This window comes from Macrobrachium rosenbergii, chromosome 12 (genome assembly GCF_040412425.1).
Source record: "Macrobrachium rosenbergii isolate ZJJX-2024 chromosome 12, ASM4041242v1, whole genome shotgun sequence".
In the NCBI taxonomy this organism is placed as follows: Eukaryota; Metazoa; Arthropoda; class Malacostraca; order Decapoda; family Palaemonidae; genus Macrobrachium; species Macrobrachium rosenbergii.
The window spans coordinates 98784009-98808651 of record NC_089752.1 but is presented as its reverse complement, the minus strand read 5'-3'; the positions used below and the strand labels follow the sequence as shown (position 1 = coordinate 98808651).

The following is a 24643-nucleotide window of genomic DNA, read 5'->3' as shown; positions in this document are numbered from 1 at the left end:
GCTTGTTAGGGCTAAAGAACAGACTCAGCGCAGTACAAAATAAATTTTCTCAATACAACAATACTCATTAAAGTAGGAGACAACTCTAAAAATCCCTTCTGGATCAGGGGCTAGGATTGCTCTATTTAGATGAGGCACTGTTGCAGCTACATGGTAAGAGTGCCATGAGAGTGTGGTGGCTCTAGTATCTGCCTTAAATTTCTACACTCTCTACTCCTTTTCCTTCTTGCTTTCCTTCGCATTTTAGGCTCAGGCATCCCAGCTGGAACATGGGCACTCGGCTCCACAGGAGGTTGAGAAGATCCTTGGGCCAGGTCTGAGCCTGCAATAGCAATACCCTCGGAACTTAGACCTGTAGTGACTAGGGGTGTTACATCATCTGGCAAAATAGGCATTGAGTCGGCTACTTCCTCGGCTGCTGCAAACCTGGACAGCATGGGTGCCAACTTTTTCTGCTAGCTTTTGTTGCATGGCCTCCACAGTGGTGACGAGCTTAAACAGGACTTCTTGAAGAGATTCGTCCACCAGAGTCTTGTCTGCTAGGGACTGTGATGAAGGAGAAGAGGGGGATGTAGTGAAAGGTTCACAGGTTGCAACTCGGGTAGGGGTTGCAAGACCACGCCAAGGGACAAGCTTCAACTGTGGTCAGGGGAATCCGAAAAAGACCCTACTGAACTTCTGGCTGGCTCTTAGCCAGACAATGGTGGTGATGCCAGGCCGGTAGACGAGAGGGGGCCCGTATTGGGATCTCCTGAAGGGAGATCAACAGCATGCTCTGGCACTGATTCTAATGCAGGTTCAGGCACAGGATTTGAAAAGGGGATGTCAATGGCCTTGGGACCAAGAGTGCTGGGCATCTGTGTTTGTACATTTGAAAAGAACCAGAATCTGGCTTTGTGGTGGGGCTCAATGACTAGGATGGTCGGAGAACTATGCTGGCCGGGCCTAGGCACTGGCTGCGGCTCAACGGCACAGCTGGAATGAACATCGGTATCTGACGGAGACTTGCAGGGGGCAGGGCTCATGGGAGGCCTGGAACAGGGCTGGTAAGGGGGGTTCTGTCCTAGGAGGAGGTCATAGCCTCCAGGAATTTCACTTACTACTCCAACTGTACAAATCCTACTTTTATGAGGTCTAGTTAACCTCAGTTGGACTGTTGGAAGTATCAGCCTCCAATTATCTATGCCCACAACAGTTACAGTCTTGTTTTCTTCAATAATGACCCCATAGGGTACCTTGTCTCACCTTTTGAGGGAGATTTGAGTGCCAGTGTCTTCAAAAGCTCAGACCTGTTGAGTGCGATAACCACTTCAAGGAGGTGAATGTGTGGTTACTAGAGCAATAATTGTGGGAGTTTTCTTTCCGGGACAACCCTTAAAATTGGTGGAATGACTGTATTTCTTACAGGTATGGCAGTAAACCTAGTTACAATCTCTAAGAGAAGCAATTACAGTCTGGGTAGGCTGGGAGTTCTGATTAGAGGGGCTTTGACATGGCTCCCCCTTTAGCTTTGCACTGGGCTTCTAAGCGCCTTACTTGTTTACAGTTTGCACATATAGGTGGAGTAGAGTTGGTTGGACTGCCAAGGCAGTGGAGTCAGGGGGAACTATGCAACTATTTGAAGTGCTGGAGGACAGGTGGTACTTCTCGTACGTCTTGACCATGCGGCAGCACTCAGTGAATAGTTTCGGCTACTTCTTGCCAATTTATAAGGCCAAGGGCAGGGAGTGTAATAGAGGAAGTCTTCAAGCTGCTTTTGATTCAATATATCCTCGAATTCATTGCACTCCAAAGTGTCGACCCACTGCCACAAGGCTTGGATCTTTTTGTAAGACCAGTTGGACCATGTTTGACTAATCTCCTCAGGAAGACCTCGCCATCTTTGCCTTCAGCGCTCAGGCATAATTTCATATGTGATTGCTACGGCCTTCCTGACCACTTCAAGGTTTCCCTTGTTGCCATTTCCTAAGGAATTTAAGGTGTCCTGACTTATCCTGTTCATGTGTCTTGCGTGAATCATGGCCTTCTCAATTTCAGCCGGATTGTACTCAGAGAAGAGGATTTCCACATGATCTAGCCATGCTCCTGGCTCTGCTTCGTTCCATTTCAGCATGAGGTGGCTGATATTTGGAAGAAGCGGAGACCGGGGTGGGGTTTTCAGCTCGGTGTAGGGCCGGTGCCGTGGCACTGTCCTGTTTGGCTCGTTCTATTACGGCTTCCTTTTCCTTCAGGGCTAGTTGGTACTGTTGTTCCGTCTCCCTTTCTTGTCACTCCTTCTCCATATGCTTCTCTTTCTCTTGTGCCAAGACTAGTTCATGCTGTTGGTGTTTTGCTCGCATTTGGCACTCCTTTTCCGCATGCTTCTCCTTCTCCTCTTGTCATAGCCATTCCAGCTGCAATTCATATTCTCTTTCTTCTTCTCTGGCTTTTTTAGCAGCAGCTACTCTATCCTGAACCCATTGGATCAGCCATTCCCCCTTTAATGTCATATTTTTCCCTACCTCCATAAAGGTTTTGTACTCCTCAGCAGACATGTTTGCTAATGCTTGGAGTGGGGTCTGATTCCCAGAAATTCCCACACAAACAATTGTGTGGAGTGGATATGGCACTCTAAACTGGCAGAGCGTATTCAAAATAAGGAAGTGGGCTTTAGAAAGCTCAACTGGAATGGAAGTGTCCCTTAGGAATGGTGACACTTGTGGCTGGAATGGTAGTGCCCACTTGTAATAAGGATGACACGGCACTGAATGTGCAAAGTGGTTCTGAAGAACAGAGATATAACACACTACGAGATTTACACGCAGATGTGATTAAGTTCCAAAGAACTGAATGATTCAAAGGTACATAAGTGGAATTAATAGGTTTGTAAGGCACGAGGGTTGGTGGACTGTTACGAAGAACAGTAAGATTTATTCATGCAGAATGGTTAGGTTAAGCTTACACATGGAGAACAATAGTCTAGCTAATCATGCATACGCTGATTGCTTAAAGCAATTAATTAAACGGTGCATAGTGAACGATGGCACATACGTAGGTTTGTGTATAAAACACAGGAAATGCTTAACTTGCCCACAGACACAGTGGTAACACGGAGCTGAGGTGCTGTTTAGTTAGAAGACTGAAATTAATCAAATAACATTCAGTGCAACACTAGCGTGAGAATAAGCAGTGTGGGCAACACACACACAAAAAAAGAAAATAAAATTAGCACAATGAGCGCAATGGTAATTAATACAGGCTACGAATGAGTCTGTGAATTTCCCAATTGGGATATATATATGAGACTGGAACACCCCAGTAAAATGCTGCTTAGTACATTAAATGGGTTTGCTTTACTCGAAGCCCCTGTAGGGAGGTAGTGCTGTCAATGCTCCTTACAGGGTGCACTGTAGGCATTACTAAAGGTTCTTTGCAGCGACCCTTTGGCCCCTAGTTGCAACCCCTTTCGTTCCTTTTACTGTACCTCCATTCATATTATCTTTCCTCCATCCTGCTTTCCACCCTCTCCTAACAATTATTTCAAAGTGCAACTGCAAGGTTTTCCTCCTGTTACACCTCTCAAACCTCTTACTCTCGATTTCCTTTCCAGCACTGAATGACCTCATAGGTCCCAGTGCTTGGCCTTTGGCCTAAACTCTACATTCCATTCGTTTACTCGAAGCATATATTCACTTATCCAAGGTGTAGCGGAAAATCAACACTTGCGGGACAGTGGCTTTATATAAGACATGATTCCAGAGATTAATATCTGACACGTAAATTTTTTGGGCTTGCTGACTCGAAGCATGCAGTTACTTGAAAGGCAATGGTTGTATTTGAATCGACCATATAGTCAACTTAATGATACATGCTTCCAACAATGGTGGGTAGTGAGGAGTACTTAAGAAATCTCTCTCGACAGAATGAATAACCTCATAGCGTATAATTTAATTAATAAAGTCGGCTTTCTTCGCAGGAAGGGTTGCTACTTTTGTAAATAAAACATAACAGCGAAGTTAATGTAAGGTGCTAAAACTCCTCTTGCGTTACAGTTAAGAAACGACTGTGATCAAATACTTTTTAAAAGACGGGGTACGTAAAAATGAACAACAATCAGATGGAAAGAAGTATAAATCTGCGTCAATTTGACAGCTGCAAACAATGGGAATCTGTCAACTGACTTTCAAGGTCACAGTGCAATTGTTTATAAATAGCTGGTTCACTGAGAGAGTAGGCAGCCACTACAGGTAAGAAACACATGCAGTTCTCTCTTTATTTACAAGGATACAGAAGGAAATAAATTAATCTTTTCTGATGGAATGATGCATGAATGTACGTAGAAGTTAATTAAAACTTGAAAACACAAATGATTACTCTAAGAGATTAGGAATTTTTAAACAAAGCTGAGGTGGCGGTCAACTATGTACGTCGGTGGGGTGGAGCTAAGCTAAGAATGGGAGTTAACTCTGACTGCTGTGTCTGGGTAGGTTGGTAAGTGGTTGCCAATGCAGCAATTCTTGTCCTAACTTCATGGTTACGAAATTTCACATCCCTAATCGAAGAGAAATTGAATACTTCCTCTCGATACGCATGCACTGAGCCCACCTAACTAATGGTTCACTATTACCTATCACAGCTAGCTAATTTCATGCAAAGGTGTGCCAACATGCAAATGGCAAGAAAACTCTAACTCTATAACTCACTAACTCGTAACCCTCTACCAATGGATGGAAAGCGACATAGTTGCCTACACCTGAAAAATGTATGCAGGGAGTAAATTATGCGGTCACTAACTTAGGCCGTGAGTGAATTATTTTTACTCTGATTGACATTCATGTTAGAATTATTTCTGAATGAAATTTATGAGTTCCTAATCACTAGTTTCAAGTGTAACATGCATTATTCACTGATTTACACTTTCCTATGTCATGAGTTTGAAATAAAATTTACCCTAGTAAGTAGGCTACCTTGCGTTTTCCTGGTTTCAGATTGCCTTAGACGATTTATGTACAGGTTTGCATCAATTGCTAAAATAAATGGGGGTTGATTTTACTTGACTTTTTACGATAAATCTAATTCCCGTTAAACTAGCAACATCCTGGCAATGTCACCAATGTTATGGATTACGAGGGCTCGACTGCGTTTCCTACTTTACCTCATTAATCGTAGCCTACAAAAAATCCCTCATAATCCCACAAACAGAATAATGGAAAGAATAATTAATAGCTGGAAAGCCAAGCATGGAAATGTTTCTTAAAACCAATTTATTATTTACACACAGTGGAAAAGTTAGACAATCTCATTAAAATAACAAATGAAAAAGGGACACAACAGCAATTATTGAGTGAATGAATTACACAGCTAATGTACAGCTACTGGCCACTTACAAGTGGTCCGTAAGCCAATCAGCAATGAATTTCTATCTGCCTTGATATGGGTGGGTTCCTCAGGCAATCAGGAACACAGAGGAATGGCTATATAGGTAACTTGCACTGATAACTCTCCATATTTGCTTCCTGGTACTTCTTGTACACACAGTGCTCCACCTATGTGGTCCAAGTTCTACTGGGTAGTGTCCAGCATGGGGTCGATCAATCCATTGTGAAAAAGTGAGTTCTACCAGCCAACAACACGATACTCAATCAGGTGGAGTTTCCCTGCGTTTGAGAATAGACTGAACTCATGATGGAGGCCACTGTCGCCTTGTAAAACCTTGTATGTAACTTGGGACATTGCTTCAGGTAGCATCGTCAGCACATACCTGGGGATTATGGGAAAGGTCTACGGCCCGTAAAGTGAGGAAAACTCAGAGTGAGCTTAATTAAATTTGGAGATTTAGACAGAGGGAGCAACTACCTACCGCGGGTGTGCTCCTTGGGGATACATAAAGCCCAACCCTTGAAGAGGGTTGTGTTGGATAATTCCTAAAACTCTCCTCACACTCCAATACTTGTGGATCTACCTACGCCCCTACTGTCTGGTATTTTCCCCCCAAGAGTCTTATACGTCAGCGGTCCAGTGGCGTATACATATATATATATTTTTATGTTTTTCCTGGCGATTTAGTTTGAAATATTCTCTGTGAGACAGGTAGCAACAATTTAAGGTAATTTAGCCTTGTGATTCTGACTTCGTGGGTCCAGGAAAATGTAAAAAGAGGAAAACAAAGGGGAATTTCATATGAGCGTAGGGCTCTTGTTACTGAGGGAAATATTACGTAAAACACGTGGGCAAATTTAAAGGAGTGTATTTACATAAATGACTTTAGTACGGGAAAGAGGAACGCAAGTAGATGATTGATCCTGAAGGGGATTCCTACGGGATGAATGAAACTGGGGGATTCCAGACACAGTCCAAGAAGCTTCCACGAAATAGGGTCCCTCTGAAATGAGAGATATGCACATTATACGCCAGTAATGAAAATAGACACAAGAATAATGAATTCGAAGCTGCACTGAGGGTGTCAAAGGGCTTCGATGAATTAATAAGGACTTAATACTGCCGATGCTAGAGGCACATGGACATTAGGCAAGGGATTCGTTGATTAATGGCGCTCAATTCAAATAAATGTTACGAAGAAAAGGCGTGACTGAATGGAGGTTTTCCAGAGGACTTTACCGTAACTTTGTTTCCAGCGCAGCGCAGAGAGGGGTCCGTGGATGACTTGCGATTTCCGAGGGCGAGTTCTTCCACATGTTAGGATGCAAGGGCAAGGCGATGGGGACTTCTCGAAAAAGGGCAACACGTGGGAATTTCACGAAGGGCCGGGCAATGGCATGTGGGGCATCCGGCAGGTCAACGGTGGAGCGAGCACGTGGCTTGCGGTTGAAGGGCACGAGGAGAAAGTATACTTTGAAAAAGGGCCACGTGGTTAGCTAAGGGCGCTGCCAGGGCAGGTGGCTTGGTCCTTACTCCCGCCAGTCCAGCGCACGTGTGTGAGAAAGAGGCCTCGTGTTTTCTGCTTTTATCTCCTCCTATGGGGCAGGGGGGCACTTCCAACATATAGGGGTGTTGAATCATCTTCAGCTGATGCCCGCAGGGGACTTTTGCCTGTAAGGAAACGGCCAGACAGAGATCACTTTTGCCTCGAAGAAAGATCTGCTTAAAGGGAGTGGCCTTAATCTTTTAAACCCTTGTATTCTGACCGTGGGAAGTCGATAGACAGATGGTCTATCGATCGAGCGGCTTGCAGTAAATGAAGACAACAAAACATACAACAAAAAAGAAAAGGGGGAGGCAACTTGCTAGCGAGTTCTTGCTAATCATAATAATAATATATATATATATATATATATATATATATATATATATATATATATATATATATATATATATACATATATATATATATATATATATATATATATATATATATATATATATATATATATATATATATATATATATATATATATATATATATATATATATATATATATATATATATGTATATATATGTATATATATATATATATATATATATATATATATATATATATATATGTATAGTGTATATATATATGTGTGTACATATATATATATATATATATATATATATATATATATATATATATATATATATATGTATATATATATATATATATATATATATATATATATATATATATGTATATGTATATATATATGTGTGTATATATATATATATATATATATATATATATATATATATATATATATGTATATATATATATATATATATATATATATATATATATATATATATATATATATATATTATATATATGTATATATATGTATGTATATATATATATATATATATATATATATATATATATATATATATATATATATATATATATATATAAGATAAGATGATGATTTAGATGGTGATTCTGTAAGGTGTCAAAGAAACGAGCAGGTAAAGGTTACTGCTACTTTATTACAGATCCAGGCAGCTTATATTGCGGCCGACTGACGCCGGGCCGTGAGAGACAATGGAATTGACTGTGACCTGAGGTCGAAACAATAAACAATAATATGCAGAACGAGTACAAATTACAATACAAAACATACAGAGCTACAATATAGATACAGTCTTGATGCCTGTGAATGAAGAAACATGTGATACACAATGTGTGACATTCGTATAAATACCATAAAGTAAAAATGATTAAAATGTGTGACCTGGCACGTTTTAGGCGTGACTAATTGAGCTTGAAGAAAACGGAAGTCACCAAAGAAAACAAGCTCAGCGGAGACTTAATTAATGGCGCCACCGAAACACTATCCTGGCGCCGAATTGGTGACTTTACAAATACTCCCAAGACGAGGGACGCGTCTGATTAATCCCTGTACCTGGTGGGACGCTGAAGGGTGCCGCGGCTCCTTGAAGATAACTGAGGGGCCTCCCGCCTGTGAGGCTGCTGTTTGGGCGGTCCCTTCCTGGGGCGGCTGCGCCTGCGGGGGTGAGGGCGTGCTGGAGTGCGTTTGGGCGGAAGGGGTGCTGCGTCGCTGCCGGGACTCTCCGACAGGAAGGCGGGCTTTAGCCGGTCTATGGAAACCCAGTCGTTCTTGCCTGGGAGTGCCAGCCGGAACGCCTTGCTGTTCCGCTCCAGCACGCGGAAGGGTCCCCTGTAGGGCTTAGTTAGTGGTGGACGGACGGCGTCGACTCTGACGAAGACGTGGGTGGCGGATGACAGCTGTGGCGGCATGAAGGTGGTTGCTTTGTCGATGTATGAGCGCCTGCAAGGGGCGAACTTGCCGGCCACGTCGCGGAGCCTCTGCAGAGATGGGGAGTGGCGATCATCCGTCACGAGCTCTCCCGCACCACGAGGGGTTCCCATAGGTTTGTTCAGCTGCGGATGGGGTGCCGCCGGCTCTGGGGCGGTCCTCAACCCGAGGAGGACCCACGGCAGCTGATGTTTCCAGTCCTCGGCGGTGCAGCGGCCATGAGGGATGACTTTAAGGACCTGTGGAACCGTTCAACCAGGCCGTTGGCCGCTGGGTTGTACGCTGTGGTGGTGTGGTGCGTGGTTCCCAGCAGTTGAGCCAGGGCAGACCACAACTCGGAGAGGAAAGCGGGGCCCTGTCGGTTGTGATGTGGTCCGGGACGCCGGCGGCTAACCCAACTGGAGAGCAGGGCCTCAGCGCACGCCGCTGGCGGTGGCTTCTTGCATGGGCGTGGCTTCGCCACCGTCGAACGGTCTACCACCGTGAGGAGGTATCTGATCCGCCTGATGGGGAAGGGGCCCGACGACGTCGATGTGGATGTGGCCAAGCGCGCGCCTGGCTGTGGGAACTCGCCTACCCCCGACTGCGTGTGACGACCCACTTTACTGGTCTGGCACTGCAGGCACTGTTTTGCCCAGGCTGTGGCGTCCTTTTGCACCCCGTGCCAGACGAACTTTTTTGAAAGCAGTTTGGCCGTGGTCCTGCCGGAGGGGTGTGAGAGGCCGTGAATGATGTCGAATACCTGGCGGCGGCGTGAGGCTGGAACCAAAGGGCGGGGCTGGCCTGTGCTGATGTCACAGAGCAGGCTGGGGCCTCCGGGGGCGAGGGTCACGTCCCGCCACTTGAGGGATGTGATGGCGGTGCGGTATGCTGGGGTTTCTGGGTCAGCGGCCTGTTCTCTGGCAAGGTCCTGGTAATCTACACCAAGCTGCACTGCGTTCAACTCGACTCTGGAGAGGGCGTCTGCTACGGGATTTTTCTTGCCGGGGAGGTACCTGACGGAACAGGTAAATTCGGCTATGGCTGAGAGGTGGCGCTGTTGTCTGAAGACCATGCGTCCCCCTGCTTCGTGAAGGCGTGAACCAGTGGCTGGTGGTCTGTGAAGATTGTGAAGGGCGTCCTCCAGGAGGAACTTGAAGTGCCGAACTGCGCTGGTACATCGCGCAGAGTTCCCTGTCGAAGGTGCTGTAGCGGGACTCTGCGGGACTGAACTTCTTGCTGAAGAAGGCGATGGGCTGGGGGCGCCGTTGATGATTTGCTCCAGAACAGCACCGCAGGCAACGTTACTGGCGTCTGTCGTCAGCTGGAGGGGAGCCTTGGGATCTTGGTGTGCCAAGGCGGTTGCCTTGGTGAGGGCGGCCTTCGTCAGGGAAAAGGCCTGCTGCTGGCTGGGTCCCCAAGACAGGGACTTCGGTTGACCTTTAGGACTTCCGTCCAGGGGGGCCGTGGTGTGCGCGATCCCGGGATGAACCGCCTGTAGAAGTTTACCATCCCAAGGAACTCCTGGACGGCCTTGATGGAGGTGGGTGTCGGGAACTTGGCTACGGCTGCCACTTTCGATGTAAGAGGGCGGACGCCTGTCGGAGACACCTCGTGACCCAGGAATTCTGCTTTCTGGACGCCGAAGGTACACTTGTCAAAACGGACGACGAGGCCGCTTTCTGGAGGCGCTGGAGGACTGCTTTGATGTGCCTCTGGTGTTCGCTGAGACCTGGAAAATATGAGAATGTCGCCGACGTAGCAGACGCAGAATTTTAGGTCCCCAGGATGCTGTCCATGAGCCGCTGGAAGGTGGCCCCGGCGTTCCTCAGCCCGAAGGTGGAGAAGGCGAACACATAGGACCCGAAGGGCGTGATGATGGCTGTCTTTGGTATGTCCTCTGGCGCAACAGGTACCTGGAAATAAGATTTAAGAAGGTCCAATTTAGTGAATATTTTGGCCCCGTGAAAGGAGGCCGTGAGGTCTTGCATATTGGGCAGAGGGTAGTGGTCGGGCTCCGTTGCAATGTTGAGCCGCCTGTAGTCGCCGCAGGGTCTCCAGGAGCCGTCCGGTTTCTGCACCATGTGGAGGGGGGAGGCCCATGGACTGGAGGCTTTCCTGCAGATGCCCATCTGTTCCATCTCCGCGAATGCTTTTTTCGCCTCCTGAAGGCGCTGAGGGGGAAGCCTGCGGAACTTCGCATGTGTCGGGGGCCCTTTAGTCACTATATGGTGGTATATGCCGTGCTTGGCTGGGGCCCCGGGACTTGGCGGCTCGGGCTTAAACACCTCAGGGAACTCCGACAGAAGGTGTGCATACTGGTGGGGGCGACGGCGCTGATGGTGGGTCTGGGTCCCGCCGTTAACGGGAGAGACCGCAGGAGTCGGTATCGAGGAGGCGCTTGCGCCCCACGCCGACTAGCAGGCCGGCGTGCGCCAGAAAATCGCCCCAGGAGTGGGGTTCCTACGTCCGCGACGATGAAGTCCCAGGAGTAACTCTGGCCAAGGATGGAGATCGACAGGAGCCTGGTGCCGTAGGAGAGGATGGGGGTTCCGTTGGCGGCCGTCAGGAAGGCGGCCGGGTCTGGTGTCTGGTTGCGGTCCTCTCTGGATGCTGGGAAGACCGACTTAAAGGCTCCTGTGTCGACCAGCATCATCCTGCCGGAGACGGTGTCGCGGACGTAAAAACCTACTGTTTTTGAGGCCCTGGGTTCTTCGGCTGCCATGGCGGCAGCCTGTCCTGCTGGCCGCCGCCACCCCGCTTTTTTGAACGGTTGAACGAGCAGGGCGGCAGGCAGTTTCGGGCGTCCTTTCCGAACCACTTGTGGTAGCGACAGAAGCCCGGGACCTCCGTCTGCTGTGGTTCGGTGGACGCCTGTTGGCGATGGCGTTGACGGGCTGCTCTACGTCCTCTTCAGGCTGGACGGAGCTGACCGGCTGTGTGGCCGGTTTTAGCCGCTGTGAAGCCTTGACGGAGTCTGTGAGGTGTTGTGCCGCCTCTATGAGGTCCTCGACAGGCATGGTGTAGGGGTGAGCGATCTGGTTGCGACTTCCGGGAGGAGTTGGCGAAGGAAGATTTCCCGTATGAAGCTTATCTCCTGCCGCTTGTTTGTGCCACCCAAGACTGGTATTGACAGGAGATCTACGACCATGCCCCAAGCGCCTCTTGGATTGAGGTCGTGGCGTGGATTATTGGCAAGGTCGATAGCACGGGCGGCCCGCCGGCGATGGGCAGGGAGCAAGCTTCGAGGAGGAACTTTTTTGTGGTGCTGTATGTGAGGGTGTGTGTTTCGGTACTCGCGAGATGAGTTTGTTGTACACGTCCGGAAGGGCGTTGAGCACTGTGTCGGCCTGTAGGATTTCGTCCGTGAGGTCCGCGATTCTGAAGTGGCTCTCCACCCCGCGCAGCCACATCGATGGGTTCCCCTGCGTAAATGGCGGCAGCTTTACGGTGAGGGCGGCCCGCGATTGTGTTGCCCGGCCGTCGTGTGTTCGGGCGCTGGTGTGGAGTTGGGGAGGGCCTCGATGCGGGGGGCGGGCGCTGCTGTGATGGGAGGTAGGTAAACCTCGGAGTCCGCGGGGTCCGCGTTTAACTGCATGAAGGAGGGGATATCCGCGTCCATGCTCGCTCCTTTGACCCCTTACTGGAGTGGGGGTACTGCGCCAGTACACACTTTTCGTGCGCCGTGTGGTTCCGCTAGTGACGCTGGTGGGGTACGCCGACGAGTCAGCACGCTCAAACGCTGGTTACAGCGCCGTGTTTAGGCTGCTAAGAGCGTTTTGGAGAAATCCTGGAGCCAAGACTGAGTCGCCGTGAGTCCGCTAATGGCTCCGGGATACTCCGGGGGTCACCACTGTAAGGTGTCAAAGAAACGAGCAGGTAAAGGTTACTGCTACTTTATTACAGATCCAGGCAGCTTATATTGCGGCCGACTGACGCCGGGCCGTGAGAGACAATGGAATTGACTGTGACCTGAGGTCGAAACAATAAACAATAATATGCAGTGAACGAGTACAAATTACAATACAAAACATACAGAGCTACAATATAGATACAGTCTTGATGCCTGTGAATGAAGAAACATGTGATACACAATGTGACATTCTGTATAAATACCATAAAGTAAAAATGATTAAAATGCGTGACCTGGCACGTTTTAGGCGTGACTAATTGAGCTTGAAGAAAACGGGAAGTCACCAAAGAAAACAAGCTCAGCGGAGACTTAATTAATGGCGCCGCCGAAACACTATCCTGGCGCCGAATTGGTGACTTTACAATTCTTTTATTCTATGCCAACGTTTCAAAGCATTGCATCTTCATCAGTGCTAACAAAGTAAATTACAGATATTAACATCAACAAAATATTGGTATCTAAAATAAAACTGCATTGACCAATCAGTGTCTTGTTTCTAAGGTTATCAAGTGTGAATGGTAATTGGGACTTTTTCCTTAGGGTCCTAAAGAGTTTAGGAGTTTTTGCAATATATAGTAGTACTCTGATATTCAGGACTATTGGCCCCATCTCCATTGGTTCCAAGTAAGAAACTTCTACTTTTTTTCCATTATGATCTGAATGAACATTTTCCCAACAGATAAGCATTATACCATAATTAGGCATCGCTGTGAAGTTTTACTCCCTCATTTTTTATCATAACGAACCCTCAAAATGGATTCCATTTAATTATATGCTTGCGCAGAGAAATGAAACCAAAAGCTAAGTATGCTTAGAATTAATGACTGTTCGTGCAAAATCAGTTAAGTTTAATCCCAAAGTTCTTAGTGTGTTTGGAATGGCAAGAATGTCTGGTCATTTGGGTTTCCAAAAGAAAAAGTATCAAGATACGAAAATGATTAACTGGTGCTTTTTCTATTGTCTTGGAGGTGTACCGTAATAATTCCTTAAACTGCCGTTCAGTCAACACAAGGTCATCCTCTTCATTGGCATTCCTAAAATCCAACCTCACTTTGGTGTACTCTGTGGTTAATTACATATTAAAGTCCTCCAAAGATGGCCCTTCAGTTAAACCTAATATCCACAGTATCTGTTTTATTCAGACGTACTACTTTTGTGAAATATTTCTAATTGTATAGGCGAAGAAAATGGGACGCCACCATAGAAAACTTGCTCAGCGGAGACTTAGCGAATACACGTTCGATGGAGACTCCGCTGACGGCTCTGTAGGTGGCTTTACACACTCACCAAACAGTTTTTAATTGTAAGTCAATAGATCGCCTTCCTAAAAATCAACCGTATAAAGATCTGTGATCCTGACATTTCTCTTTTACATTTTACGTATTTCTTTTTCACTATTTTAATTAGAGTACTCTTTGCCATACAGTCCAATAATTTTCTTGTAATAGGGACTTAACTCGCAAGTATTACAAGCAATGACTTGTACGACTGGTACAGCCAGACTCACTGCCACTTGCCTTGAATGGCTCCGGCGTTGTGGGTAGGAGTCTCCACGACCCTTATCGTTTCGTCCTCCAGGTGATAGAAAATTCTCACTTCTCGGTGGTCCTCCTCAGTCCTTTCTTTCTGTCTCTCAGACACATCAAGCAACACTGCTCCAAAGCTCAAAATCTGAAGAAAAAAAAAATTGTGTACACACTATCTAGAGAGGTCTACGAAGAAGACCTGAAAATAACAGCTAGCGACAGACATGTCTCGCCAATACTCAGAATAAACCATGGTCTAAGAAAGAGGTCTGTTCATGCACAGTGGGCGGAGCTACACCTACTGTATGTCACATGGCGACTGAGCAGAGAAAGATTCCAAGGATACGTTTATAACAAGGTTTAAAGAATATTCTTCAGACCTTGGTTTAGATTCTAATTTTAATATCTGGATTTACCCAATATTTTTGCAAAATTGGTACATATAACCTACATGGATGAATGGCTCACATTGTAAACACGTTTCATTAAGCAAAATGGAATAGTTTCATTGTTTCAGGATCCACTTAGTGGGTCCTGGATTGTTTACAAAGGTACTAGAAGGACAATAAAGGATTTATTTCATTCATAGATTATTGAAATTTATTATAACTCCAAGGATATAATTAAGAAACAACTAATACTTTGAAAATAAAATTCATGATATAGGTTACACCTAATCTCATTATTGGAGTTCTATAGCATTATGGGTACATAAACTTCAGTAACCAAGAGAACAAGGATAGAGTATGGTGTATTCTAATTTTTTTCTCTTATTAAATCTAAGCACCCTTTACGATTTCAGGTCTCCTTTGCTTATACTCAAACATTGTCACCTTGTAAATTTACCAAAAGTTTGTTAATAAAAGTCTTATTCCCAAGATAAGAACTATGGCTAAGCATGCTCGGAAGAATAACTCGTTTGGTAGATTTTGTGTAACAATCATCTTTTGCATAAACGTAGGTTACGTGTTAGACACAGATACTCTAACACATCTTTGATAGGCACAGGACTGAATAGTATATTTAAGTCTATAAAACTAATTGAATTTCATCACGCCATCAACTTTCTAATCTATAAGTACAGTTTTGTAAAACTACTAAGTTTCAAGTAATTTTGCTTACATAACAAGATATATGAAAATTTTATTCGTCTAAAAAAATTGCTTCAAACTTCTTATCTCCTGAATATTTTTTTTTCTGTATTTCAATTACACCTGTTAGAATATTTGGAATCTTGCAGAAGAAATATGTAAAGAAAAGAGTAGCTTCACACTCAAATACTCTTGACCTCAGTTATTCACATAAAGAGAACAAATCGTTTGAACCCCATAACAGACAAATTTTCCTTTTCACCACATAATCTGGTTCAGTATTGGAATATGAGCTTAAGCCCGCAAAGAGGTCCATTCCATAAAACAAGGCCAATAAGCTTCTTTGAGAAGCACCACTGGGACCATGACAACACCAAGAACCTAGGATTCCCTCTGGATCCTCGGAGGATAGCCTCTATTTGTCAAATTGATTTTATTTAGTTTTGGAAAAAGACACCCAACACAGTTCCTGCTCTCTAAAGCTCCTTGGAGACAGGGAATCCATCCTGTAGCCACCACAAGTCTCTGGAGCCTAGGATGGATTCCGTATTTTAACGAGGATTGGAAAACTGGAACTGTGTTGTGTCTTTTTCCAAAACTACTATGAGATTCAGAGCCTTTGTCCCGGTGTTTTTCCGGAATAACTTTTTTCTGTGCATTTGACAAAGATATTACTTAGCCGAAAATTAGGTAGGGATGTAAAGTAGCCATAGTATACTTTACATCCCTACCTAATTTTCAGCAGCATTCTTTATTACTTATATATTAGAAAAAAGTATATTCATAAGAGTAAAATAAAGCAGCCGAAGCCAGTGGCGGAGCACTCTAATGTATGGGTTCAAAGTTATACGTGACGTAAACATATGACGTCCCGACTCCTCCCACAAGGTGATGACGACAAATAGCTGTCTCTGAAATTTTGGATGAATATTCTTACCTTGTCAAGGCTTCAAGAATGGCGGCAATGATAAGTCATTGTCCCCGTGGTTGCAGGACAGCTTTTGTGATTCGACTTGCACAATTGTTTAAAAGTGAGGAGGCCCATGGCATACCCTACGTAAGCTTGAGCAGGTAAATGAATAATAGGGCCCATTTGTGGGCAAGGAGTACACCCAGATGCATATTCCTGAAATCTGGAAGAAAATAAACATCTCGTATATTAGAACCAATCAGAGCATGATTAGGGGCAGTGACGTCGGGAGACTCCGCCCTCCTAGTAAGAGTCAATGTGGCTATGGAAATAGCAATACAGACACTAAAGAAGTGCCTCAAGCATCTGAATTCAATAAAAACTCCAAACCAGTTGAACAGTTTGCAATAAGGAATGGTGGAGCTGGGCGAGGTAAGATACCTTGTCAGTCAGCCTTCATCACATGCTCAGCTGGCAGGCCAAGAGGAGCTGCACCACTGTGTTTATAAAGGCCGTCATCCAACAGGTGCTGGCTGTGTCATCACAACCCAAACGTCCCCGTAATTTGGCTCACAACATTTCTTGCAACGTGGCTAATGGAAAATCTCATTGCACAAATCATTAAGTGAAAAATAGTGATACTTGTTTTTTTTTTATTGGCATATATTTAATGCAAATGCAAAGGTGGAATCTTATTTTCTGCTTTTTATTTATCTCACTTCACGATAGTTTTTGATTAGTGTTAAAGCATCGTATTAATTTTATGTATTTATTATAGCTCTTAAGAAAAATGAATTATTCAACTTTTATTGTGTCTGGTTGACAACGGAACTGTGCAATTTGGATTCGATCAACTTTTAAGAGGTGATAAAGAAACGAGCAGGAGAAAGTTACTGCTGATTTATTGAGGATACAGGCAGTTAATACAGAGGCGAACTGACGTCACACCGAGGAATACCATGAGAACCAGGGTGACCTGAGGTCAATAACATGTGACAATAAATACGGTGAATAAATACACTCTGAGTTGCAAAAATGGACAATAATGAAGTAGACTTCATTCTGATACATGAACAAAAGGAGCATATGCCATACAAGCTAGTAATAGGTAAATATTTACATAGATCAGTTTAAATGATTGGGTATGGCTGATCCTGCGTGACCCGTTATCCTAGGAGCGGCATAGAAAACGGGTCTCTATCATAGAAGACCTGCTTAGCGGCGACTTTACAAATACTCCCCTTCCCCAAGACGTGGGTAATGTCTGATTAATCCACGTATCTGCTGGGGCGTTGAAGAGTGCCATGGCTACGCGGAGTGAGAGGGGGGTTTTGCTGTGCGTGGGCGCAGCTGGCTGCGGGTGTGGGCGGATGTTTCCGGGGGCGGCCCCGTGACCTCCTGCGGCGGCCCGGCTGCGGAGACAACTGCTCAGACGGAGGGTGCGGTGCGGTGATGCCTGTTTCCTCCTCCAGGAGGGCGGGCTTGATGCGGTCGATTGAAACCCAGTCGTCTTTTCCGTGAAGGGTGAGATGGAAAGCCTTGTTGTTCCTCTTCAGCACGAGGAAGGGCCGCCTGTAGGGCCTGGTCAATGGTGGGCAGACGGCGTCATCCCTGACGAAGATGTGGGTGGTGGAGGACAAGCCGGGAGGCGTGAAGGCGACTGACCTGTCTGTGTATGTCCGTTTACAGGGGCAAACTTGCCGACTATGTCATGAAGCCTCTGGACTGACGGGTTGTGGCGGTCCTCTGTTACCAGTTCGCCCGGGACTACGAGGGGCTCCCTGTAGATTTTCTCCGCTGCGGACGGGTTGCTGTTGGCCCTGGGGGTGGTTCTCAGCCCGAGGAGGACCCACGGCAGCTGGTATTTCCAATCCTCAGTGGTGCAGTGGGCCATGAGGGATGCTTTCAGGGACCTGTAGAACCTCTCCACCAAGCCGTTGGCTGCAGGGTTGTAAGCGGTGGTGATTTTTTTTTTTTTAATGTTAGTTTAACCAGACCACTGAGTTAATATTAACTCTCCTAGGGCTGGCCCGAAGGATTAGAAAAGCTATTTAAACTCTAATAATTTAATTAAACCTGTAAAGTCACCACATCGGCGCCAGGATAGTGTTTCGGCGGCGCCATTAATTAAGTCTCCGCTGAGCTTGTTTTCTTTGGTGACTTCCCATTTTCTTCAAGCTCAATTAGTCACGCCTAAAACGTGCCAGGTCACGCATTAATCATTTTTACTTTATGGTATTTATACGAATGTCACACATTGTGTATCACATGTTTCTTCATTCACAGGCATCAAGACTGTATCCATATTGTAGCTCTGTATGTTTTGTATTGTAATTTGTACTCGTTCACTGCATATTATTGTTTATTGTTTCGATCTCAGGTCACAGTCAATTCCATTGTCTCTCACGGCCCGGCGTCAGTCGGCCGCAATATAAGCTGCCTGGATCTGTAATAAAGTAGCAGTAACTTTTACCTGCTCGTTTCTTTGACACCTTACAGTGGTGACCCCCGGAGTATCCCGGAGCCATTAGCGGACTCACACGGCGACTCAGTCTTGGCTCCAGGATTTCTCCAAAACGTGTTGTGCCGCCTCTATGAGGTCCTCGACAGGCATGGTGTAGGGGTGAGCGATCTGGTTGCGTACCTCCGGGAGGAGTTGGCGAGTTCCCACAGCCAGGGCGCCGCTTCGGCCACATCCACATCGACGTCGTCGGGCCCCTTCCCCCATCAGGCGGATCCAGATACCTCCTGACAGTGGTAGACCGTTCGACGAGGTGGCCCGAAGCCACACCCATGCAAGAAGCCACCGCCAGCGCGTGCGCTGAGGCCCTGCTCTCCAGTTGGGTTAGCCGCCGGCGCCCCGGACCACATCACAACCGACAGGGGCCCCGCTTTCCTCTCCGAGTTGTGGTCTGCCCTGGCTCAACTGCTGGGAACCACGCACCACACCACCACAGCGTACAACCCAGCGGCCAACGGCCTGGTTGAACGGTTCCACAGGTCCCAAAGTCATCCTCATGGCCCGCTGCACCGCCGAGGACTGGAAACATCAGCTGCCGTGGGTCCTCCTCGGGTTGAGGACCGCCCCAGAGCCGACGGCACCCCATCCGCAGCTGAACAAACCTATGGGGAACCCTCGTGGTGCCGGGAGAGCTCGTGACGGATGAACGCCACTCCCCATCACTGCAGAGGCTCCGCGACGTGGCCGGCAAGTTCGCCTTGCAGGCGCTCATACATCGACAAAGCAACCACCTTCATGCCGCCACAGCTGTCATCCGCCACCCACGCTTTTGTCAGAGTCGACGCCGTCCGTCCACCACTAACTAAGCCCTACAGGGGACCCTTCCGCGTGCTGGAGCGGAACAGCAAGGCGTTCCAGCTGGCACTCCCAGGCAAGAACGACTGGGTTTCCATAGACCGGCTAAAGCCCGCCTTCCTGTCGGAGAGTCCCGGCAGCGACGCAGCACCCCTTCCGCCCAAACGCACTCCAGCACGCCCTCACCCCCAGCGGCGCCGCCCAGGAAGGAACCGCCCAAACAGCAGCCTCACAGGCGGGAGGCCCTCAGTTATCTTCAAGGAGCCGCGGGTACCCTTCAGCGTCCCAGCAGATACAGGGATTAATCAGACGCGCGTCCTCGTCTTGGGGAGTATTTGTAAAGTCACCACATCGGCGCCAGGATAGTGTTTCGCGGCGCCATTAATTAAGTCTCCGCTGAGCTTGTTTTCTTTGGTGACTTCCCATTTTCTTCAAGCTCAATTAGTCACGCCTAAAACGTGCCAGGTCACGAAATCATTTTTACTTTATGGTATTTATACGAATGTCACACATTGTGTATCACATGTTTCTTCATTCACAGGCATCAAGACTGTATCCATATTGTAGCTCTGTATGTTTTGTATTGTAATTTGTACTCGTTCACTGCATATTATTGTTTATTGTTTCGACCTCAGGTCACAGTCAATTCCATTGTCTCTCACGGCCCGGCGTCAGTCGGCCGCAATATAAGCTGCCTGGATCTGTAATAAAGTAGCAGTAACTTTTACCTGCTCGTTTCTTTGACACCTTACAAACCTAGCGACATGTTAATCTAAGAACTAATTAAGTTAATTAGGAATATATTATAAATTATTCTATGAATCTTATGTGGTGAGATGTTCCCAGCGGGCATGCCAGGGCGGACCACAACTTGGACAGGAAGGCAGGGCCCCTGTCGGTGGTTATGTGGTTTGGGATGCCGAACCGGCTGATCCAGCTGGAGAGGAGGGCCTCGGCACACGCACTGGCAGTGGCTTCCTGCATGGGTGTTGCTTTGGGCCACCTGGTTGAGTGGTTGGCCATTGTCAGGAGATATCTGGACCCGCCTGATGGGGGATGAGGACCAACGACGTCGATGTGTATGTGGCCAAAATGCCACCCCGGCTGTGGAAACTCGCCTACCCCGGACTCGGTGACGACCTATCTTGCTGGTTTGGCACTGAACACACTGTCTCGCCCAAGTCCTCACGTCCTTCCGCATTCCATGCCAGACGAACTTCTCTGTCAGCAACTTGGCCGTCGTCCTGCCGGAGGGGTGGGACAGCCCGTGGATGATGTCAAATACCTGGTGGCAGCGGGTGGTGGGCACCAGGGGGTGAGGCTGGCCGGTGCTGACGTCGCAGAGGAGTTTTGGTCCCCTGGGGACGAGGGCCACGTCCCTCCACTTCAGGGACGTGATGGCGGTGCGGTAGGCTGGAGTCTCCGGGTCGGTGGCCTGTTCCTGGGCGAGGTCCTCATAGTTGATCCCGAGCTGCACCGCGTTGAGCTCGATTCTGGAGAGGGCGTCTGCTACAGGGTTCTTCCTGGCGGGGGGTATTTGATTGGGCAGGTGAACTCTGCGATGGCCGTGAAGTGTCGCTGCTGCCTGGAAGACCATGCGTCCCCCTGCTTGGTGAAGGCATGGACCAGCGGTTGGTGGTCCATGTAGACTGTGAAGGGCGTACCCTCCTGGAGGAACTTGAAGTGCTGGACCACCCGGTACATTGCACAGAGTTCCCTGTCGAAGGTGCTACAGAGGGCCTCCGCAGTGTTGAACTTTTTGCTGAAGAAGGCGATGGGCTGGGGGGCGCCGTCGACGATCTGCTCCAGGATGGCTCCGCAGGCGACGCTACTGGTGTCCGTCGTCAGTTGGAGGGGAGCGCTGGGGTCCTGGTGGGGCAAGGCGGTTGTCTTGGCGAGGGCGGCCTTCGTCCGGGAGAAGGACTGCTGTTGGCTGGGTCCCCACACTAAGGATTTTGGTTGGCCCTTCAGGATCTCCGTCAAGGGGGCCATGGTGTGTGCGATCCCGGGGATGAACCTCCTGTAGTAATTTACCAACCCGAGGAACTCCTGGACGGCCTTGACGGAGGTGGGGACGGGGAACCTGGTGATGGCTGCAACCTTTGATGTGAGCGGGCGGACGCCATCCGGGGATATCTCGTGGCCCAGGAAGTCGACTTTCTCTACGCTGAAGGTGCACTTGCCAAATCTGACGACGAGGCCGTTCTCCTGCAGGCGCTGCAGGACCGCCCGGATATGCCTCTGGTGCTCTTTATGGGACCTGGAAAATATAAGGATATCATACATGTAGCAGACGCAGAACTTCAGGTCCACCAGGATGCTGTCCATCAGCTGCTGGAAGGTCGCCCCTGCGTTCCTCAGGCCGAAGGTGGAGAAGGCAAAGACGTAGATCCCAAAGGGTGTGATGATGGTAGTTTTCAGGATATCCTCTGGAGCGATTGGTACCTGAAAGTAAGATTTTAAAAGATCCAGCTTAGAAAATATTTTGGCCCCGTGGAAGGAGGCCGTGAGGTCCTGCATGTTCGGCAGGGGGTAATTCAGGTTCAGTTGCGAGGTTGAACCCCCTGTAGTCGCCGCAGGGTCTCCAGGAGCCACCCGGTTTGTGCACCATGTGGAGGGGAGAGGCCCGTGGGCTGGAGGCCTTCTTGCATATGCCCATCCACTCCATCTCAGCGAAGGCGTCCTTGGCCTCCTGAAGGCACCGAGGAGGAAGCCTCTGGAACTTTGCGTGTGCAGGGGGCCCTTCGTCTTTATGTGATGGTAGATGCCATGTTTTGCTGGGGCCCTGGGTACCTGACGGAGCTCGGGCTTGAATATGTCGGGGAACTCCTTCAGCAGCTGGGCGTATTGGTGGGGGGCGATGGAGCAGATGGTAGGCACGCTGGGTCCCGTTGCCAACAGGATGGACTGGCAGGAGTCGGTGTCGAGGAGATGCTTGTGACCGATGTCGACTGCCAGCCCGAAGTGGGCAAGGAAATCCGCACCCAGGAGCGGGGTCCTCATGTCCGCGACGACGAAGTTCCACGAATACCTCCGGCCAAGGATGGAGATCGACAGGAGCCTGGTGCCGTAGGAGAGGATGGGGGACCCGTTGGCAGCTGTCAGGAAGGCAGCCGGATCCGGTGGGCGCTTGCGGTCCTCCCTGGACGGCGGAAATATTGATCTAAAAGCCCCGGTGTCGACCAACATCATCCTGTCGGAGATGGTGCCGCGGACGTAGAAGCCTAGTGGCTTTGGGCTCCTGGTTTCCTCTGGTGCCGTGGCGGCCTGTTCTGTTGGCCGCCGCCTCCCCCGTTTTTTGGATGGGTGAATGAGCACGGGGGTTGGCAGTTCCGGGCGTCCTTGCCATACCGCTGGTGGCAGTAGCAAGGGCCCGGTGGGTTCCTCTGGTGATAATACGGTGGCCGCCTTTTGGTGACGACGCCTATCTCCTCCTCTGCGCCCTCCTCCTGCTGAATGGAACTGATGGGGTGTGCAGGCACTGATGCCCGCTTCGCTGCCCTTGCAGAGTCGGTCAGCTGCTGCGCCGTTCTAATCAAGTCCTCGAGCGGCATGGTCTAGGGCTCAAGGACCTGAGTCCGGACCTCTGGGAGGAGCTGGCGGAGGAGGAGCTCCCTTGACAGGCTGATCTCGGACTGCCTGCCGCTGCTGTCGGTGCCGGGGAGGGTGAGGAGGTCCTGGATCATGCCCCACGACTCCATGACGCTCTGTTCCTGCCGGGGGTTGACGTCATAAGTTACGTCACTGTATCTTCGAAAGACATTCCTCTGAGTTTGCTGGTGATGTCTACAAGAAGTCGGTGTTACTCTTATAATTACCAGAATTATGCAACTTTCGTAATACAGTATATAGTAAAAAAATTAGGTAGGGATGTAAGATACCCTGTGTCAAAGTGTCATCTTTGTCAGGTACGTTGATAAAATTTTATTCCGGGAAAACACCGGGACACCGGCTGTGAATCTCATAGTAGATCAAATCAATTTGATTAATAGAGGCTATCCTACGGGAATTCCGGAGGGATCCTTTGGTGCCTGGTTTTGTCAAGGTCCCTTTGGTGCTTCTCAGAAAAGCCCAAGATCTTGATTTACAGTGAGCCCCTTTGCAGGTTTAATTGTGGACCCCAGGGACCCTGGTTATCCAAGGAGACCTGTGTACATTATTCCTGTAGAAACCTGGAAGAGACAGGGTGCCCCTGTTAGGCCCATGTCCCTTCCGCCCATTTTAGATGAGGTATCTGAAGGATAAAATCGTCTGTTTTAGTATGCATGTCATTAGGTACTAACTTTTCTAATAACTTTCTTGCAAATGTTTAAATTATTTTGAATAATCTTATTACTTCAAAATTCTTTCATTGCTGCTATTATTACTAGGCATTATGTTAGTGATGGGTCCATTTCGATTTTATGTACAAAGACATGAATTCAACAGGAATATGTCCAGCAGAATCGAAACTAACCTTTAATACTTTGATTACTGAGACTCAGGCGACCCTAGTTTTAACTCGAAACAAAACGACGTTAGACGAAAAGAATCTATGAATTTAAACAAAATTAGGAAATTTCCCCACTAGATTCTCACCACTCAGGGACCATTGGCTTACAACAGAACACTGAACCAATATCCCCTCCAATATACATATCACGAAGATTCCTGGGAGAATCCCGCACACCTCCTAAAAAAGATAAAAATCCTTTGAAAGGAAAAATAACATCCTCCTATTTCAATCAGAGAGAGAGAGAGATGGGGTGGGGGCAAAAGGCAACTAAATTCAGGGCTTGAAGCCACACAAACAGACGAGCAGACAGACAATGAAAAAAAGGGAAGGAGGGGGAGAGGAGCGAGAGAGAGGGGGAGGGGGATAATGGGTCACTGCCTAGAAAAAGAAAGGTCAGCTGCCCTCAAAACTAAAACTGGTATATTTTTTGGCTCGATGGACTCCTAGGCTTCTTTTGAAAAATTTTGACATTTCTGGAAGTAGGTCCAATTTTCCCCCTTACAGCATATGTCACTTTTGAAACTAAGGTCCAGTTTCGGCTTTGCAATAATGTCATTCAAAATAATTAACACACACGCAAGAAAGTAAAAAAAAAAATATGCATACAAAAATAAAAGTCAAATATATCATTATGAAAGGGGGACCCTGTCTCTTCCAGGCATCTGCGGGAAGAATGTGAGCAGGTCCCCTTGGATAACCAGGGTCCCTGGGCTCCACAATGA

At 47.7% G+C, this 24643-nt stretch overlaps 1 protein-coding gene across 1 annotated transcript in view; it reads right to left on the bottom strand.

The window, feature by feature from the left end:
- Positions 1-14100: 14100 nt before the first annotated feature.
- LOC136843782 (uncharacterized) overlaps positions 14101-24643 on the bottom strand; it is a 37164-nt gene continuing 26621 nt past the window's right edge. The window contains exon 6 of the mRNA XM_067112505.1: positions 14101-14254. Coding sequence (XP_066968606.1) covers positions 14248-14254 — 7 coding nt within the window. The 3' untranslated portion in view covers positions 14101-14247. The remainder of the gene's footprint in view (positions 14255-24643) is intronic.